The sequence below is a fragment of the Homarus americanus genome, unplaced genomic scaffold, assembly GCF_018991925.1.
Source record: "Homarus americanus isolate GMGI-L3 unplaced genomic scaffold, GMGI_Hamer_2.0 scaffold54443, whole genome shotgun sequence".
Lineage (NCBI taxonomy): Eukaryota > Metazoa > Arthropoda > Malacostraca > Decapoda > Nephropidae > Homarus > Homarus americanus.
In genome coordinates, this window is record NW_024750852.1 from 1,725,938 (window position 1) to 1,744,895 (window position 18,958).

Here is an 18,958-nt window from a genome sequence, read left to right on the forward strand (position 1 = left end):
GCAAGGGAGTCTACTCCTTGGTGTTCATGGGCCTAAATTCAGTACTGTACCATGTCAACACTGGACCCCTGAATTTAAATACAGTATGGACAAAAATTTAGCTTTGTTGGGAAATACTTTATATACTTTACTGTGTTCTCACACATCCACTATCAGCAACGTTTAGTGATGACTCGGGAACACTTTATGCGTGGTCATGTATAAACAGCCGACTCATCCATCTTTGCGACCACTCAAATGGCTGTAATATGATGATACGTACTCACTCTATTTACTTATACTTTTTTTTACTTGTGGTCTCTTAGAGCCCTAAATGAATATGCCAGCCTTTCAGGAATCAGAACGTGTTGAATTACTGCACATGGTATTATTGACCTGTGTGATAAATTGCTAATTCAAACCCCTTACCCAGGTGTGTAATAATAATAATATAAAACTATTGTATTTTATTAGTACAGTAGTAATAATGCTTTCGACCATCCTTACTGCCTTTGCTGTAAACTTAGGTACTACCTATTCATAGCTGGGTGGAATAGGGGTGCCCCAGGCGATAATCGGCATAAAACTGCATCAATACCATAATATCTATTAAGTCAGTATTCACACAGGTTCCAGTCATTGAACAAAAAATATACATAATAGATAATGGGATACACAGAGGATCAAGAGGTACAGAAGATCATGTGGTGCACTAAGTGGATCATGGAGTGCACAAGGAAGATCATAGGGTGCATGAAGAGGATAATGGAGTGCACAAAAAGGATCATAAGGTGCACAGAGGGGATTGTGGAGTGTATAAGGAAGATCAGGCGGTGCACAAGGAAGATCATGGAGTGCGCAAGACGAATCAAGGGGTGCACAAGAACGAACAATGGTATACAGGAAGGATTAAGTGGTAAACAAGAAGGCTCAAGTGACAAACGAGGAGGATCAATGGGTGAACAAAGGATCATGGGGTGCATAAAGGTCAGTCGAGACCAAATTATAGTAGTTTGTATGATAAACACAAATATCAGAATCCCATCATTATTGTCTTGTAGCTATTTCCCAAGAGTGTGTGGGCTAGTTGTAATTAACTGATGACAACTGTTGGGTAAAACTAGAATGGGATATCCCCTCACCACAGCAAACCCAGGGCACCAGCCCAGAAAATACATCTTCCTAATGCCAATGCACAGGGTGAAAACATCTAGTAAGGCAGGGTCACAACTCCCCAAGGTAATCAATCTACTTTCCACTAATGATAAATTAAAACTAAAGCATCATTTGGTACTCTTGTCATCTAGATACAGTATTACAAAATAAAAATAAAGTGTCCCACTCATTCTCAGGGACAATAGCCCATAGAATGAAAAGGATAAATGAGTTTTGTAATGAAAAACTTATACTGTACCTTCCACTAATATAAAAGAACAAGATTTTCAGTACTAATTATTTCTTTACTACTGATACTCTACTACCAGCTACATCTGGAAATGCCACCCTTTCTTGTTGAGTGGCCCACTTTCATAATTCTTGGCTCCTTCATTTAGTCATGGGGTAAAGAAAGATTTTATTTGTTTTCATACAAATTTATTAAATGGTCATCAAAAACACAAGTTACCTTAATCATTATTATGTCCCATCTAAATATTGTTGGTACATCTAGATGAGAAAAAAAGAATTACAGTACATGTGAAAAAATCTAAAATTATATAGGAACATGGAATTTCAACACCCTCCAAAGTAAAACTGCAGTAGGTATACAAAAATACAAAATTTCGTGTTAAATACCAATTACTACACAACACCGAATTGCATGAACATTCTAAATAACCAGTTAATGAACAGCTACAATTATTTTATATTAGTAATAGGAAAAGAAATGATACTGTATAGCAAGTTGTACGGGCCAAATTATTTAGTACAGCCTCTAACAAAGGTTGACAAAGCAGACTCCAAAGCCTCACACTCCTCCGAGGAGAATCGATCAACCCAGGACTTTACTACACAGTCAACTGTCTCGGGATATGACACTAATTCAACATCCTCTCCTACCACACGGGTGTTAGGCATGGCTAAAACCATGCGAGGTCTTCGTTTCCTCACTACTATCTCATGCCACTTGCTAAATGGGAATGGTCCATCTGATGGCACTTCTGAATATTTTTCAAACATGGATCGGCCTGATTCTGAATCGCCCATTGAACGATAAATCTGAAGCTTTCGCAAAAACTCACCCATAGCCTGGTGGCCAACCGTATGAATTTTGGTCTTGTCAAGAGTAAGAAGTAAATCAGGAAGGCCATCACTGCCAGCTGACTCGGTGATATTAACTAACCCTTCACCAGCTTCCAGCGCTACTCTTAAAATTACATATCGTGCCTGGGAATGAGCCTGACCCCACTTGCCTTGGCTTGGTTGATACATTTCTAAGCCTCTAAGACCTGCATACATCATGTCTAACCATGAAACATACTTCAGATCCTCACGGTCCTCCGCTGCAACTCCAAATACATCCAAAATATCATTAACAAGTCCCAAATACAATGCTACAGTCTCTGCTCTACATTCTTCATAGGCACTAGCAAGGTTTGTGAAACATGAATTATAATTTTCCCCCTTTTCATAAAACAATGCTTCACCCCCTGTGAATGGATTTTTTATTTTTGTAGGATCAAAGTTAAGAGATCCATCATCTTTGCGACGAAGGAATTTGCCACAACCATGTCCCAACAGTTCATGTAGGCCAACTTGGATTTCAAGGCCCAAAGCCCCATGCTTTTCACGCAAAGTGTGATCGTCCTCAGACAGGAAAGGACCCCCTTTTATACCAGTACGGGCAGCCATGACATTTGTCAAGCTCACATTTTTAAAGCCTTGTTCTTCTTTGACATCTTTGTAATTTGGGATATTAATGCCTATAGGGAGTCCAGAAGATGCAAAAGTTAAAATATCTAAAGAAGAAAAATCAGGTCTCATAAATACATCTTCTTCAAAATCTTTACCCCATGGTAGGAGAGGTAAGAACTCCTTCTCAGCTCGTGCTACGAGAGTATCAAACTTACGAGACTGTTCTCTGTTTACAACTGCAACAAATGATTCAAATTCTGCCCGTTGGTTTACTGGGTCCCTGTACACCTCGATAAAGCCCATGTAGGTTTCTACTGCTGGAGATTTGTTTTTCACCCAAAAAGTAGATCCTTCTTTGTGAGCCTGCACTGATCCCTTGGTAAAACTCTCAATGTATTTGTCAAGCATCTGAATTTCACCATCATTAGCAGTATAATCTTTGGCCAACTGGAGTTCTTCAGTCATTTTCTTCAGAAAGAAAGAGTAGTCCCCTCTACTCACACGGAACTTGTGACCCTGAAATTCATCAATATCAACAGTGATTCCATCAGCATGTCCCTCCTCAATAGACGCTAAACGTATGTCATATATAGTTTGACCATTTTCTTCATACTTTAGCAAGCGGTTATTCCAGGCTTCAATATTCTTTGATGCCATGTACTCCTTAGCTAGATCTGCATCCTCTTGTGTACAATTTGGTGAGAAATACATTGTGACACCACTAGTGGGCATTCCAAGAAACCTTTTATTCTCATCCAAATTGTACATCGCACCCAAAGCTTGGTTTACATAACCATCAATCACATCTGGTGCCTCAAGATAAGCCTTAGAGGCCTTTATCAGAGCTTCCAATTTCTCCCGACTTACACTAGGTATAAACTTTCTGTCACCAAAACCTAAATAGTTCCCCATATTGTACACAAGACCAGAATAATAGATGATGAGGGATTTAAACTCATCATCTGTGAAACCTGTTCTTCCTACAGCCACTTCTTTTAGGGTATCAATAGGCTGTGACCGAAAAAGTCGAGTCAATAAATTGAATATTGTAGGGCTCTCAGGAGAGGTCTGGCACAACACTATAAGACCACCCCACCATGATGCTCTGGACAAATGATGTGCATAGCGCCGCTCACGGGCTGTGAGGCCAGCAAATGCTTCTTCACTCTTCAGGTACAGTATAGGTGTGTCTAAAGGTAGTTCATGTTGAGAACCCATGCTGGATGACCTGCAGGTAAGGAAAACAGATGGTCAGAATTAGATAAAAATGCACACAAGGTCAAATCAAATACACAAATAAATAATCCATTAAACTATGGAAACTTGAGCTAATGTATCTAACATTTTATATACTGTATAGTACAGTCTTCTCCAACCACGGGGGTTAGGTTTCTGAAAAAATCCTGTGGTTGAAAAGGACTTGGTCATATAGAAAAAAAGGGACTCGATTACCATTCCCACAGAGACATGCCCCGAGTGCTATAATACTCTCTAAGGTAAAAGGAGTGTATGCAATACAGTACTTAAAAACAAACCATTTATTTTCCTATTTAACTGTACATTAACATTAAAACTTCAAATTGTGACCTGTGGCCGGGTGTGCTAATCCCCGTAAAAAAAAAAAATACAGAGAACAGCAACATGTAACACAGACATACTGTATACATATAGCTAAAGGACAAATAAATGTGAAGTCACTGACACGTTGGTAATTATATTGTAATGAAGCGTTCGTAAATATCAACACCAATTTATATTATAAACAGCGTTGAATAACTCTGTACAGTACTAAGGTTCCATTATAATTACTGCAAGTCTACATGAACAACTACCACAGTACAACTTTATAATATATACCAGTGTATTTGTTCCCAAAATAGACCTTATACAACTAAAATTTAAAAAATCACTTGGTGTACGTAATTATACTGAACATGTTTGGCACACAAAATAGCTTTCTTTCCAATTGCCTATAATGACTATGACCATTGAGAGTTGCATTTTATTTAGTATAAGACAGCCACAATATCAAAGAATTACATAACCTAATTCTTACAAATATTATCTAGTGCAAAAATTAGGACTGAATGATGCTTATAAGGGCCTGGCTGTTGAAACATCTACATACAGTACATTAAAATAACGTGTTCATTGATACACGAACAAACAGACTTCATTAAAAGTCTATACACTACTGTACTACTTTTGACCTTTAATATATGAAGGAATGGAGGAAGTTAATCACCAAAATATTAATGGAAAATTCTAATGACTAAAGCTTAAAGTTCTGCAGTGAAGAGGGTCAATGATTAACAATGGTGTAGACTAAGTCTCTTTTTCTATGATCGTTTTATCCTAGGATCATATTCCAAAGCCTCCTATTGAAGGCTAATTACAGTAACAAGTTCTCACCAAACTTTAAAATATATCCAAAATGCTTCAGGTTCAAAATAAATCTAATGTATGGAGGGATCCTACAGAGGCCACTGGCCTCCTTCCCTCAGAATGGCCATCTTCTTTCAGTTCAAAACAATAATGGCTCATTTATCAAAGTAAATCCACATCTTTTCAGTATATTTTAAGATTAAAGTGCAAAACTATTTTTTCCTTAGGAATTTAATAAATTAAAATTAATGTTACAGGCTACTCTCTTGAACTGATTAAATGAAGTACAGTAACTACGAATCCTCAAGCAGCCATTAACCCCTTCCCTTACCTATTTTTTTCCCAGTGTACAGTATGTATAAAAAATATATATTTTTTATGCCAGTTTTCTATTGTGTATATAAGGACAAACGGATATACAAAATATTTCAAGATACATTTATTTTTTAGGAGTTATTACATTGTAATACACCATAATTATTATCTCGAGTATTCTTGGAAATATGAAGTTATTAAGAAAATCATAAGAATAATTGGTACAGTAATTGAAATGAATTATTTTTTTTTACTTTATACATGTACAAATATAGTTCTCAAAAATAAGGATAGTTTTTTACCAATAGAGTTGTAAATCAGGTATTTTTTTACAATACTCTGCAAGATTGTAATGGCCAAGAAAACTCTTAATTTCATTTCTAGTTGTTGACCGCCACTTGCTTTTATTTCTTGCCAATGCTTCTCTCAATTTATTTTGTGCATTTCTGTTAGTCTCTACAACTATAATATCTACAATATAATCATCTATGAAACTCAAAATACTGTAAAATACTTTCCTCTTTATCAAAAGAATAAATGATACCATTATTTGCAGTAAAATCAAATGGCGGTGGGGAAGGAGAGATGACAGGCGTCAATTCATTCACCATCTTCCAACCCCTGCCGTCGGGTAGACTTTTTTCATCGGTCGTTTCCTACTCTTCAGAAGAAATGTCTTCATCACTTGTATCACTTGCCGATTCCTCCATGTCTTCATAATCATCACTGTTATATTCATCATTACTAGTCATAATGGGGGGTTGAATAAAACGGCCTCTCAGCCGCTAGGAAATATTTTTGTCTGCTCTTTAAACAAAGATTGTGCTGGCATCTATTGCGGGAAATGAGAACTATTCGCTACTAATTACTCGAGATTCATAGAAAACGGGCTCGCAAACTCATACGAGTTTTTTCGGGTTAGTAATATTCGAATAGCATAGCACCCCTCGTATACTCGGGATAATAAGGGAAGGGGTTAAATAAAAACTAGAACAATTTAACTCTAAGGTGAATTTTGTCTGAATTACAAAATCCAATACAAAATTAAAGAAATACCCTGCAGGAGTAAATTGCCATCTATACTAAAGAGAAACTTAAGAGGGCATTATTTTCTGAACCATGTAGTTATGTACAACTAACCTGCAGAAAGTTCTGAGGGGTATGTGAAGTGATGTAAAGGGAGTATTCATCAACTCATCAGGCTTCCAACAGTTTTTTGAGCACAGCAGATTTGATCTTGCTGGTGAATTAAAAAAATTCAAAGGGCAATTTCCCCCCCAAACACCGATATGGAACTGTGAAGCTTTATATAAGAGAGCTGTTTTTGTACAAAAAAAATGTGTGAACACACATTTATTCATCCTTTGATATTCTGTAATTCCTGTGGGAGCAAAAACATTTATCACTAACAAGATTACTGAGTACAGGGTATATCTTATAAAATATTGTAAAAAGCCTTAATACATATGCCATGTTCTAATATTTAGGGTATGTAATTATCAAGTTGATTTGCTTCTGTGTTGTTGCTTTCTTGAGGTTAATTTTTACTTGAGTTTGTTATAGTATATACAGTACAGTATAAGCAACATACCAGGTAATTAAACCATAAGAAAACTGTCATAGCCTATGTTTTTTTTATTATTTTTTTTTTTTTTTACGGGAATTAGCCCACCCGGGCACAAGTCAAACGACCCACAACGAGGCCTGGAGGCGAAAAAAAAAGAACAGAAAGAAATTGAAAATGGAGAACAAAAGGGTTATATTGTGTTAGTCTACACCACGAAGATGCCGGAAAACCAGCTTTTTAAAGTGAGACAGATTGTATAATTATGGAAACACAGAAGAAGGCAGAACATTCCACAGTTTGGCTGTGTGAGGAAAGAAGGAGGTACTATAACAGGCTATTTTCATGTGACCGACATCCACAGAGAAACGGTGGGCACCACGGGCAAGACGTGTGTTACGAGCCCACGGCCTTGCCGGCGGTACACAGGATGCCAAATCCACCGAACTTTGCTCGTTAAAGTACAGTACCTGTAAAAGAGAGAGAGTGAAGCAACATTGCGGCGAAGAGAAAGGGAAGAGAGATTGTCGACTAAAGGAGGAGAGTAAATAAGACGAAATGCCTTTGATTCCACCCTATCTAATAGTTGGACAGAAGAAGAGCCACCCCAGATATGTGAGCAGTATTTCCAAGTTAGGACGAATGAATCCCTTATATACTTGGAGCAACTGCTCAGGAGTGAAATAGCTATGGCATCTGTACAGCATTCCCAACTTTTGGGAGGAAGCTTTAGCTATACTAAGGATGTGTGATTTCCAGGACATATTGGAGGAAATGGTGAGGCCTAACAAATTTATTTCAGAATTTGGCAGGATGATAGCGTCCTGAAATGTTATTGGTGGGAGATCGTCTAATTTACAAAGTAATTGGTAAATATTGAGTTTTATTACTATTAAACTTAACCAAGTTTCTACCTCCCCATTCAGAGATGCTGCACAGATCCGCATTGATAGAAGTAAAGATTTCAGTTCTAGAAACCGATCTAGTTTGCGAGTTAGGAGGAAGGGGAAAATTTGAAGTAGAGTGAAGAGTAGAATCATCAGCGTAAAAATGGATAGAATTAGTTGTAGTGTGAAGTAAATCATTGATAAAAAGAAGGAAGAGAGTAGGTGAAAGAACAGAACCCTGTGGGACACCACTACTGGTAGAGAAAGAGCGAAAGATCGATCCCTCGACAACAACTGCCATGGATCGGTTCTCAAGGAAGCTAGAGATGAGAAAACAAAGTGGGGGAGAGAAACCAAAAGAGGGAAGTTTAGATAGCAAAGACTTGTGCCATACCCTGTCAAATACTTTGGAGATGTCGAGGGCCACGACAAAAGTTTCCCCATAATCCCTAAGAGAGGGTGACCAAAGATGGGTGCAATAGGAGAGCAGATCACCTGTAGATCTCGCCTGGCGAAAGCCATACTGGTAATCCGACAAAAGAGAAAAGCATTCAAGGTGACGGAGAAAATGGGAGTTCAAGATAGTTTTGAAAATCATAGAGAGGAATGAAGTTAGGGCAAGGAGGCGATAGTTAGAGGGATTAGAATGGTCACCCTTCTTCGGGATGGGCTGAACCAAGGCATGCTTCCAAGAAGAAGGAAAAGTTTGGGTTTTGAGGAAGAGGCGAGCAAGCACACCTCCCTCAAAACACGAGGGGGTATTCCGTACGGTCCATGCGCCTTACTCGCATCCAACCTGGATAACACACCGGCAACCCTGCGAGTGGAGATTATAGGAAAGTACATAGGTTCAGTAGGAGGTGCATGGGTAGGAGGGATAGAGTGGGAATCGCCTAAGGTGGAATTAGAGGAGAATAAGGTGCCAAAGAGGTTGGCTTTGTCAGGGGGAGAGTTGGCTATAGAGTTATCGGGTCAGAAGAGGGGAGGAAAAGAAGGAGTGCAGAAGTTGTTACAGATGTTTTTAGTTAAGGACCAAAAGGATTTACTAGAGGAAGAATTAGTCAGGACAGCGGTGAAAGAGGTGTGGGTAATAGGAGGAGATAGTTTCATAGCTCGATATGCCCTATCTCTCTGGGTTTGAGAGATGATGTATGTAATAGGCAATTTCTGGTCAGCCAAGTGATAATGGGTTTTATGGCTACAGTACGTAGATCTGTTATGGTCATGAAGCATGCCAGTAACATTAATTTAAGTTCCAAATTTACTGATCTACATTTTTCTCACTTTCCCTGCCTTGAGATCAGCTACAACGGAAAAATGAACAAAATCAAACTATATGTACTCCTTCTGGTGATAGTGCGGTTTTCATACACATTACCAAAAAAACCTACTTAACTGACAACCAGACAAATATCCACAGCCTTTTATTTATTTCGTAGTGGATACAGTACAGTATAGGTACGGCAGCCGTACACAAAAATTCACACTGGATATACTGTAGGTACAGCAGCCACATTGACAGACTGTCATTAATGGTTAGGTTAAGCTAGGCTTAGTTAGAAAGAAGGTCATCTTAGTAACTATCATTGTACGTACAGTATAGTTCGCCCACCAAGTATGTGCATTTGGCTGCTGTACCAATAAACATCAATGTGTCACATACGATTAGGAAGTTAGGTAGGTTTGGATAGTGCTATCAACCACCTATTTCTAATTAAATTATCCTAACCAACCAAACCTACCTAACTTCCTAACCAGGGGGGGCTCTGCGCTACCCCCCCCCCCCGAATCTCGAACATATTACATATCTCGGTTCTAGGTCGTTTGCGAGGGAAATGTCATGGAAGAAAAGTCTTAAAATGAACAAGTTGACAGTTCTGGGTAAACACAAGAAATACACTCTGCCATGTTCGTAGAGTGATACAGTCTATATAATAGTTAAGATAAGTTTATTTCTCCAGTAACAGGGCCGCCATTTGCAATGACATCACCACCTACCCTGCAGAAGATGCATGGATGGAGATACGAGTCAATTGAGAAGTAATGGCATTGTCTGGACTTTGTTTTGAGAATGCCTGATGCTAGGTAAACATGACAACATAGTGCTGTTATTGTTTTGATGATTCACGAATGAACCACTGGGATATATTATCATTTATATTAATTAATGGGTAAAACTTTACCTGAAGTACCATAAGTATTTGGAAGCTTAGATTCAAGATAGGCTATACAGATACAGTGGGGTATGCTTTAACGAACGGATCCTACTACGAATATTCCTATAACGAACGGTTTTACCTATAAAATTGAGAATGCTATAACGAACGAAACTCCTACAACGAACATTATTAAAAAAAATTTTTTTTTTTTTTTTTACTAATTTATTGTTTCTGTACTACAAGTATTAACGATATTCTTTATTTCAGGGGTTTAGATGCATATTTATGCACTTTTTTACAATTTTTACAATTTTATATTATATTTTTCAGTGTTAAGTGGTTGTATTTGGGGGGCCTGGAACGGATTAATCCTATAACGAACGAATGCTATAACGAACAAGGTTCTAGAACCAATTAGATTCGTTATAGCATACCCCACTGTATTGGGTAAATTTTAAGTTTTGGTCATCCCTGTGCTTAGACATGCAGACTTTTTTTTCCTGGTGGTTTGCGATGTATTATGAACGATTTATACCTTCATTTCTATTGGAAATCATTAGTTTTGAGTTCCCCCCGCCCCCACCCCCCTTACCGATGTATGTTAATCTAACCTTATAACTCCCTATACCCTAACCTAACATATGACCTGTATTTTCTTATGCGATTAAAAATGTTTTGACAGAAATCTCGTAGCGATAATTTGTCTTATTGTTTAAAGTACTTAATCCCACAGTTAGAATCTCAAGGTTCCCCATATGACCAAAAACCAAAATAATACCAATATTGTTTGGAATGTTATGCTATGAAATTTGTAGTATGGTCAGCTAATATCGATTGAATTACTTAATGTGCTTAGTAATATTTATATATAGTCAATAAAGCAATTAATTATCAAATAATATTTATTTACTGAGCCAATCAGCTGAGAAGGTTGGACAACTACTTCCAGGGTTCATCATGGCAAATGAAAGAAATTCACCAAAAGTAGATGCCATTATGATAGAGTATTATCAAGAACTCAGCCATCCAGCTATGAAGCACGTTAAATTACAGCTACTCCCCGACTTATGACGGGGTTAGGGACCGACATCCAGGTCGTAAGTCGAAATGGTCGTAAGTCGGAAATGCTTAAATCATACATAGAAAATCGAAAATGGGGTCTCTTTTTCTTCTCAGCACCACAAAACACTCACTTTTAAGCTTGCCAGCCATTTTAAAGTGAATTACAGATGAAAATTTTGTCTGTGTACTGACTTTGGGACTCGAAAATACGTTAATTTGACCAAATTTTGGTACGACTGAGGCAGGTCATAAGTGCGGGTGGACTAAAGTCGAGTAGGTCGTAAGTCGAGGAGGAGCTGTACATCTGTCATCTGGCCATGGTCGTCCCAAGTCCTTCCATAACATTAAATATAGACATCAGTGATGAAAACTTACATTCTCCAGACATGAAACAGAGAACAGTGATGAAACTTCCATGTTGAAGTTATCGGTCCTTTACATCATTTTTGCACCCAGCAAGTAAAAATACACACGATGATACTTGAGCAGTAATATATTTTAACCTAAAAATAAGGTATGCCCGTGTATATCAACATTGTGTATGGTCACAAGTTGTCATGGGTTGCATTAGGCTTACCCACGCAACCAACGCCAAAGTTTGTTTCACTAGAGATAAGACACCCGGCGAGGCATAACTGGGACATATATTTTTCAATTAGTGTATGTTAGCCAGCCTTTAGGGGGTGGGCAGTGAAACAGTATTGTACTGTTCATCATTTCACACCCAAAAACCTCATTTTAAGTAGTATCCCGAGCCACGGGTTAGTTAAGACGTCGTCTCCATCCTCTCCCTCCTGAAAGGGGGCGGGACACCACACCACACAGAGTCCTCCACCGCCACTCAGTCCTGTGAACCGTCGTCGACACGAGACTAAGCGTGTTAACCTAGGTTTGTTATCCCCGTGGAAATATCACGTGTGGGTGCCTGGTTGCGACAAAAGCAATCCAGGCTGGCCTATCAAACCTACAGTAAATGGTTAATTAATTCACGCTTACAGAGTTCTCCTGCACGACACCCGTCTACAGTGACTGTCAGTGACGCGAGACTATGTGTGGTAACCCAAGAGTACTTTTTGTTGTTATGGCCGTGGAAAGAAGTTCTTGTGCGGAAGCCTGGTTGCAACAAAGGCAATCCAGGCTGACAATAAATGTATCACATGAAGAATTAAGGCTCTGTGAAGTCATACCCATAGTAGAGTAATCACATGTGTTCCCAAGTTGAAAATTCTCTTTTAGAAGATTAATTTTATTACAGAGTGAACGTAAGTGAATCATATACCCATGCAAATTGTAAATCATTGTATGGAAGCTTGACAAATAAATGTAAGTGCAATTATCTGCCCGTATCTGTGATCCTATCTTATTACTAAAAGTAGTGACTGATTGGTTATGACAAGGTATAACCAATAACCGAGACAGATGTTGGAAATTAATGGAATTCATTAAATCATCACTTATCAAGTATAAATCATGGAATGTCGAGTGGTGGAGTGAACTTCTATGTAGATACATCATAATCTCCTGTAAGTAATCAGTGTGAAGGTATCGAACTCTACGGTAAGAAATAAGAAATACGACATATTATTATCTTTATATAATATAATCTACTACTACCACCGATACACCCAAAACCATGACACAAGTCCTATATTTCTGCTGGTAACAACACATACGAGGTCTGTCCAAAAAGAAACCAAACTTTTTAAAAAAACTAATTTATTGCTTTACTTACAACTTAATCAGACTTGTCTCCTTCAAAGTACTCCCCTCCACTGTTGATACACTGCTCCCAACGTTTTTTCCAGTTCTGGAACGTGTCCTGGAACGTGTTTTGAGGGATGGTACGCAGGTCTCGTAGCGAATTTTCTTCTATCTTTTCTATCGTCTGAAATCGGCGACCTTTCAGGGTGGATTTCAACTTTGGGAACAAAAAAAAAAAAGTCCGCAGGGGCTAAATCCGGAGAGTAGGGCAGCTGGGGGGACGACAGTCGTCTCGTGCTTCGCCAACGGATAATGAGCGACGCGTGAGCAAGCGCATTGTCATGGTGCAGCATCCAGGTCTTGTTTGTCCACGACTCAGGCCTCTTCCTTCGCACTGCCTCAAACGCTTATGGACCTCCAAGTAAAACTCTTTTTTGACTGTCTGACCACGTGAAACAAACTCATGATGAACGACGCCCTTCCAATCAAAAAAGACAGTCAACATCACCTGTACATTTGAGCGACTCTGACATCCACACTTGGGATCGTCTTCGGTGGATGTTCTTCCCCTTTTGAAACGCTGGTACCACACGTGACATTGCATACGGCTCAAACAATCCTCCCCATAAGCCTGTTGCAACATTTGATAAGTCTCCTTAAAAGTTTTTCCCAATCTGAAACAGAATTTCACGCAAACACGTTGCTCTTCAAGATCCTTCATTGTTCAACTTGCAACAAATCGCTAAGTGCACTAAACACACGTTCACTCTAGCGTGTGTAGCTAGATGACTAATTGACATGGCGTAATGCGGCTAGTGTTAAACTAAAGGTCAAGGTCACCGCTACACAGCGTTCCCATCACGAGCATGCTGCACCGGCTCGTTGGCGCGCTATTTAAAAAGTTTGTTTTCTTTGCGAACAGACCTCGTATATCACAGCTGGCTGCCTCAAGGCTCCCGCTCTGCGACTAGCACTACTCAGTGACGTCACAACCAATCACAGAGCTTTTCGCAGTCATGTGATTTTTTAGTAACTAACTTTTTTTTTCCACCTTTTGGCCTAATTTATTTAAAATTATCATTACCGTACTGAATTAAAGCAGTTTCTTTGCCCATTGACCTGCCATCTTATGAAAAAATTCCGACCGTCAATTCTTCCATTGTCTAAACTACTGTTTGCAAAGAAAAACCGGTAAAGATTCTTTTTTGGTTACATCACAGAAACTATTAACAAAAATAGTTTTCTTAGTGTATTTTGTATTGTTACAAATGAATCCGACCTTCATTTCCATTGGAAATGAGCATTTTTTTCAGAAAAAAATCTACCTAGCCTGATCTATCTTCCTCGCCATAGGGTGGACACCCCTCCTCCCATATTAAACAGAAAGTACTTATTTTTATACAGTGGTCCCTCGGTTAACGAACACAATTCGTTCCAGAAGGTCGTTCGTTAACCGAAAATTTCGTTACTAGTTTTCTGTACTTCAATTATGTTCAATAATTGTTAAAATAACTAAAAATTTTAAAATAAAACTTTTAAAATTATTGAATAGTACAACCTTCTTGATATTTACTCAAATGGGAACGAATTTAAGCCCTAGAACTGATTAATGAATTGGCGGACTAATATTCCAGCTGGTGAGCAAGCGAAAACATGTTGAGAAGAATTCGTAAGGAATTCGTGAACCGAATTGAAGATTCTTATGGAAGGTAATTCGCTAACCGAAATTTCGTTGACCGAGGCATTTGTTAACCGAGGGATCACTGTATTCTTGAAGTGTCTTGGTGTAATTTTTTATTTTTTGTGGATGTGAGAGTACGCTCAAACCGAACGGGTTAGTCGTAAACAAACAGCGCAGATGACAACATACACCGACGATGGCAGATACCTAATGTTTGAGAGTAAATATATAAAACCTAAGATTTTGCACAAGAAACATTACTCTTAAATATTGACTCATAATTTAAAAAAAATAACATATTTAAGGTAGTTAAAAACAATAAGAGGAATGGGTGAAAGACGAATATTAACGTATATAAATGGAAATATACAGTTCCGTGGTGTAACTAAAATGAATCTTAAAAAAAAAAAACGAAATTTGGTTGGTGGCAAGAAATACAACAAAAGCTTAGTTTTTTTTCTTCTCACGATACCTTGGTTTTAGGTAAAATACAAGAAAAACGTCAAATTTTTTTTTCGTTTTTGTCTGAACTTATGACATAAAATACTGCTTAGAATTTTTCTACTAGTTTTCTGAGTTTTAATTCCCAATTTCTCAGTTATGAGTAAAGAGTACCAAACCTAACCTAGCCACAGAAACCAGGAACTATATACGGTATAATCTGACTGAGAGGGGCTTCAGCCTCACAGGCCCCTCCTTTCTGGTAGGGGTTAAATTCCTAAGATTCCTCAGATGACCGAAACTAAAATACCAAATCATCTTGTTGGTATTATTATCATTTCGGTCATGCAGCGAATTTTATGATTTTAAATTTAGGTCGAGTTGAAATTATGTTTTTTCCGAAGGTTTTCAACAATTCCGACCTACAATATTTCCAAATAGGAACATGACCAAAACTACAATTTTACCGTCTTGTTTGTATCTGAACGGTAAATGTTACTTTTAGTCCTATAATCGGTAATTTTTCACATGTAAATTTTTTTTTTTTGCTAGTTTTCTTGCAGTTTTAGACGATTGACATTTATCTATGGGGCAAATCATTATTCCCACCCCTCTTCCACCCCAACAATATGTAGGTGGCCACGTTGGGGGTTTTGGGTGTGGGGTTGGGGGGCTAAAAACGAGTGATTTTCACCAAAAATAAATGCCAGAATCATGGAAAATACCAAGAAAACTAGCAAAAAAAAAAACATTTTTCATGGGAAAAAACATTTAAAATAAACTAAGTCTACGTACTAACCTAACCTAACAGGCCGTGTCCTACTTAACTGGACCCCCCAATAACACTGTGTTCCTTAGCAAGGTGGGTGAAGTCACTGCCAGTGTAACAAAAAAAATTGTAAAAAGGTGATTGGTGTTTAACGAAAAATTACCCTATAATCTTCTAGCGACTCAAAATATATTTTTCCTATGTACTTTGCTGTGTTTTGAATGAATTTGACTTTCAAAAGTGTCGCAAATCAAACAATTTTAAGTTATGACCCCCCCTCTCCCACCAACAATAATGGGGGATCTATGGGAACCGGGGGTTTGGGGTGGGGGGAAATTAAAAAACGAGTGATTTGCCGTTTTGAAGGTCAAATTCATTCAAAACACAGCAAAAACATAGGAAAACCATTTTTCATCACTAAAATATGCATGCTTACCTAACGACGGAAATATCATAAAGAAAATTGTCTTGGAATTTTCTATATATTTCACACATGTTGCCAGATTTATCATAAAGAATTATAGGACTAAAGTTAACAAATACCGTCTGAACTTATGATTAGCAATAAAAACAAATTCCAATATAAAATTAGGTCCTCTATAAATTGACACCTGCCTCCCATGATTTCCTACGTAAAATACTTCCCTTCTCTGGGAAAATTCAAATTATGGGTATTTTGGGCGCGACCCTCTCAAACTATTACCTGTTACCCATATAAATAACACAATTTATATACATAACTAAGTCTAAGACAGCAACACCTCCCAATATGCCAGATCACCCTGTGTGCCTTGTCTTAATTCTCAATAGTAATCAAATTTGTATATATCACTTACAAATACAGACAAATAAAGCAGAACTAATATTGCCATATATACATCCACGGGAGAATGCCATAAAATATAACTCGGTAAACACCTTCAGAACTCCCTGCTTGACGTAGTGAAGACCCAGCCGGTGAATGACTACTCCTACAACACAATGACTCAGCACTGTATGGGGCCTCGCGAAATCAGGATTTTCTCTAATAGGTTTTTTTTTATAATGTACAGAATAAATTCAAATAATCACACGTATTTTTTCTTTCGTTTTCTTATATATACGTTTAAGTAAAAAAAAAACATAACGTCTCAAGTTATTTTGTTAACAGTTACATGGTGTCAATATGGATGCATTCCAGAGATATTTATCGTTCAACTCACGAATTTTAATCACTACTATGTTTGGAACTTTTTTATTGTACACTTTTTAGACAAAAACTTTTATAAATTGCATTGATTAAATTTTCCTCTTTGATTTTGGAAAACAGGTTTTGACTTAAAATTCAGGATGAAATAAAAGGATTGAGGCCTTATTAGGGGATACACAAATGGTGACTCTTCTATAACACCAGTGTAAACAGAATACATTTGATAAATAAACAACATCCATCTAACATTAACATGTTTTCATTATCAACCCTCACTAAACCAAAGCGTATGTATTCAAAATCAATTCAATTTCAATTGTTTATTCCTTGATAGAGGAAGTGGGATCCTAGTGCTGTCACTAGGTACCCCTGTACAATGACACCAGAAGCATCTGGCAAGTGTGACAAGTATATACAGTATAAATATTATAAAGGGGCTTACTAAAGCCTAAGGAAGGAAGGATATTCCTTTAACACAGAATCAATGTTATTTACAAAATATCTGGCCAGTATGGGGAGGATTGTAGTGGATTCCTCCCCTACAAACGCTTGTCGCTGAGTAGCCTGTGGGGTATGAGATGTTTGGTTCACACTCAGGATGGGATGGAGAAAGGAAACTCACAATGTGCTCTCTAAATACATGTTGTATTGGATGTACAATGCAGCTTGGTGCTGGGAAGGCAGCATGGTTACAAGCGTGATGTAGAGAGAGCTGGTTGGTGAGGACGCTCAGAGAAGGACAGCTTGTGGGTCGCCATGCTCGCCAGCGGGAGAGAGGACCGCCAGGCAGGCGGAGGAGGAGGAGGTGTTGCTGGCTGCGGCTGTAGGTAGTAAGAGAGACAGATCACCACGAGGTCAGGTCTTAAATAGCGGGAGTAGGCGTGGCTTAGCAGTTGACCCCCGCTCCGTGGTGTATGGCGGCGCTGGTTGACCTAGACCACGAGGCATACACTGGGGAATTGGTGGGGTCGGCTAGGCGGCGACAAACAGCGTTTGTAGGGGAGAATTCCACTACAATACTCCCCCTTCCCTCCAGGCTGTGTAGGAGACTTGTTGTCTGCAGAGTTGCATAGCACATGTGAGGCAGAACGGGCGGTGCGTGCCTCATGTGAGACAACGGCGATGGCGTGGATGAGCCGGTCGCTGGGGACAACTGTCTAGATACACAATATCTGTGGGAGTAGAGAGGGAGAATAAGGGTGTGTGGAGGCGATGAATTTTGTGCTTCCCTCACGGCAGGTACCGAGTCGTCAGATGCGCCTGCTGGGGTGTGTGGGCCTGGGTCAGGAGCAGGGGCTGCGTCAGCAGAAACGGATGAGGGCTCGTGACAGCAGCTGGGTCCACGACAGCAGCAGGGTGCAGGACATTAGCAGGGAGTACCTGAGGGAGAAAAGAGGGGTGTGTGGGTCCGCACTCAGGAACAGAGGCCGCATCAGGGGCGGCAGGGGTTACTGCTGGGCCGGGGTCGGCGTCTGAGGCAGGACGGGTGTGCTGGGGTCGGTAGGACGTGGTGCTTGGGGGCAGGAAAAGGAGCTGGTGTCTGCTAGGAGAAACAGTGCTGCTCTAGGGTGTCTAACCTGCGGTGTAGAGACAGTAGCTGTAGAGCCGATGAAAGCTGCTTCTGTGTGGATAAGCCAGTCTTCCATGTTGCTTGAAGACTGGGAGCGTGATCAGTTTCTCCTCCATCCTGTGTGAGTGCGAATCTCCGGGAGTCACCATTTGTGGGGTATGAGATTGTTTGGTTCACACTCAGGATGGGATGGAGAAAGGAAACTCACAATGTGCTCTCTATATACATGTTGTATTGGATGTACAATGCAGCTTGGTGCTGGGAAGGCAGCATGGTTACAAGCGTGATGTAGAGAGAGCTGGTTGGTGAGGACGCTCAGAGAAGGACAGCTTGTGGGTCGCCATGCTCGCCAGCGGGAGAGAGGACCGCCAGGCAGGCGGAGGAGCGAGGGCCGCCAGGCAGC

The 18,958-nt window shown here is 39.3% G+C and overlaps 1 protein-coding gene across 3 annotated transcripts; it reads right to left on the reverse strand.

Annotated features, from left to right (window-relative positions):
* Window positions 1-1,555: 1,555 nt before the first annotated feature.
* On the reverse strand, window positions 1,556-16,815 carry LOC121854248 (dipeptidyl peptidase 3-like). Of its 3 annotated transcripts, XM_042348780.1 has the most exons (3): window positions 16,715-16,757; window positions 6,673-6,913; window positions 1,556-4,060 (listed from the first exon to the last, which is right to left on the reverse strand). In XM_042348780.1, the coding sequence occupies exons 2-3, from the start codon at window positions 6,891-6,893 to the stop codon at window positions 1,897-1,899; spliced, it is 2,385 nt and encodes a 794-aa protein (XP_042204714.1). In that variant the 5' UTR covers window positions 6,894-6,913; window positions 16,715-16,757; the 3' UTR covers window positions 1,556-1,896. The 3 variants fall into 3 exon arrangements, with proteins under 3 accessions (XP_042204714.1, XP_042204715.1, XP_042204716.1); XM_042348781.1 differs by lacking the exon at window positions 6,673-6,913 and having other exon boundaries at window positions 16,715-16,815; XM_042348782.1 differs by lacking the exons at window positions 6,673-6,913; window positions 16,715-16,757 and adding an exon at window positions 16,633-16,656.
* Window positions 16,816-18,958: the final 2,143 nt, after the last annotated feature.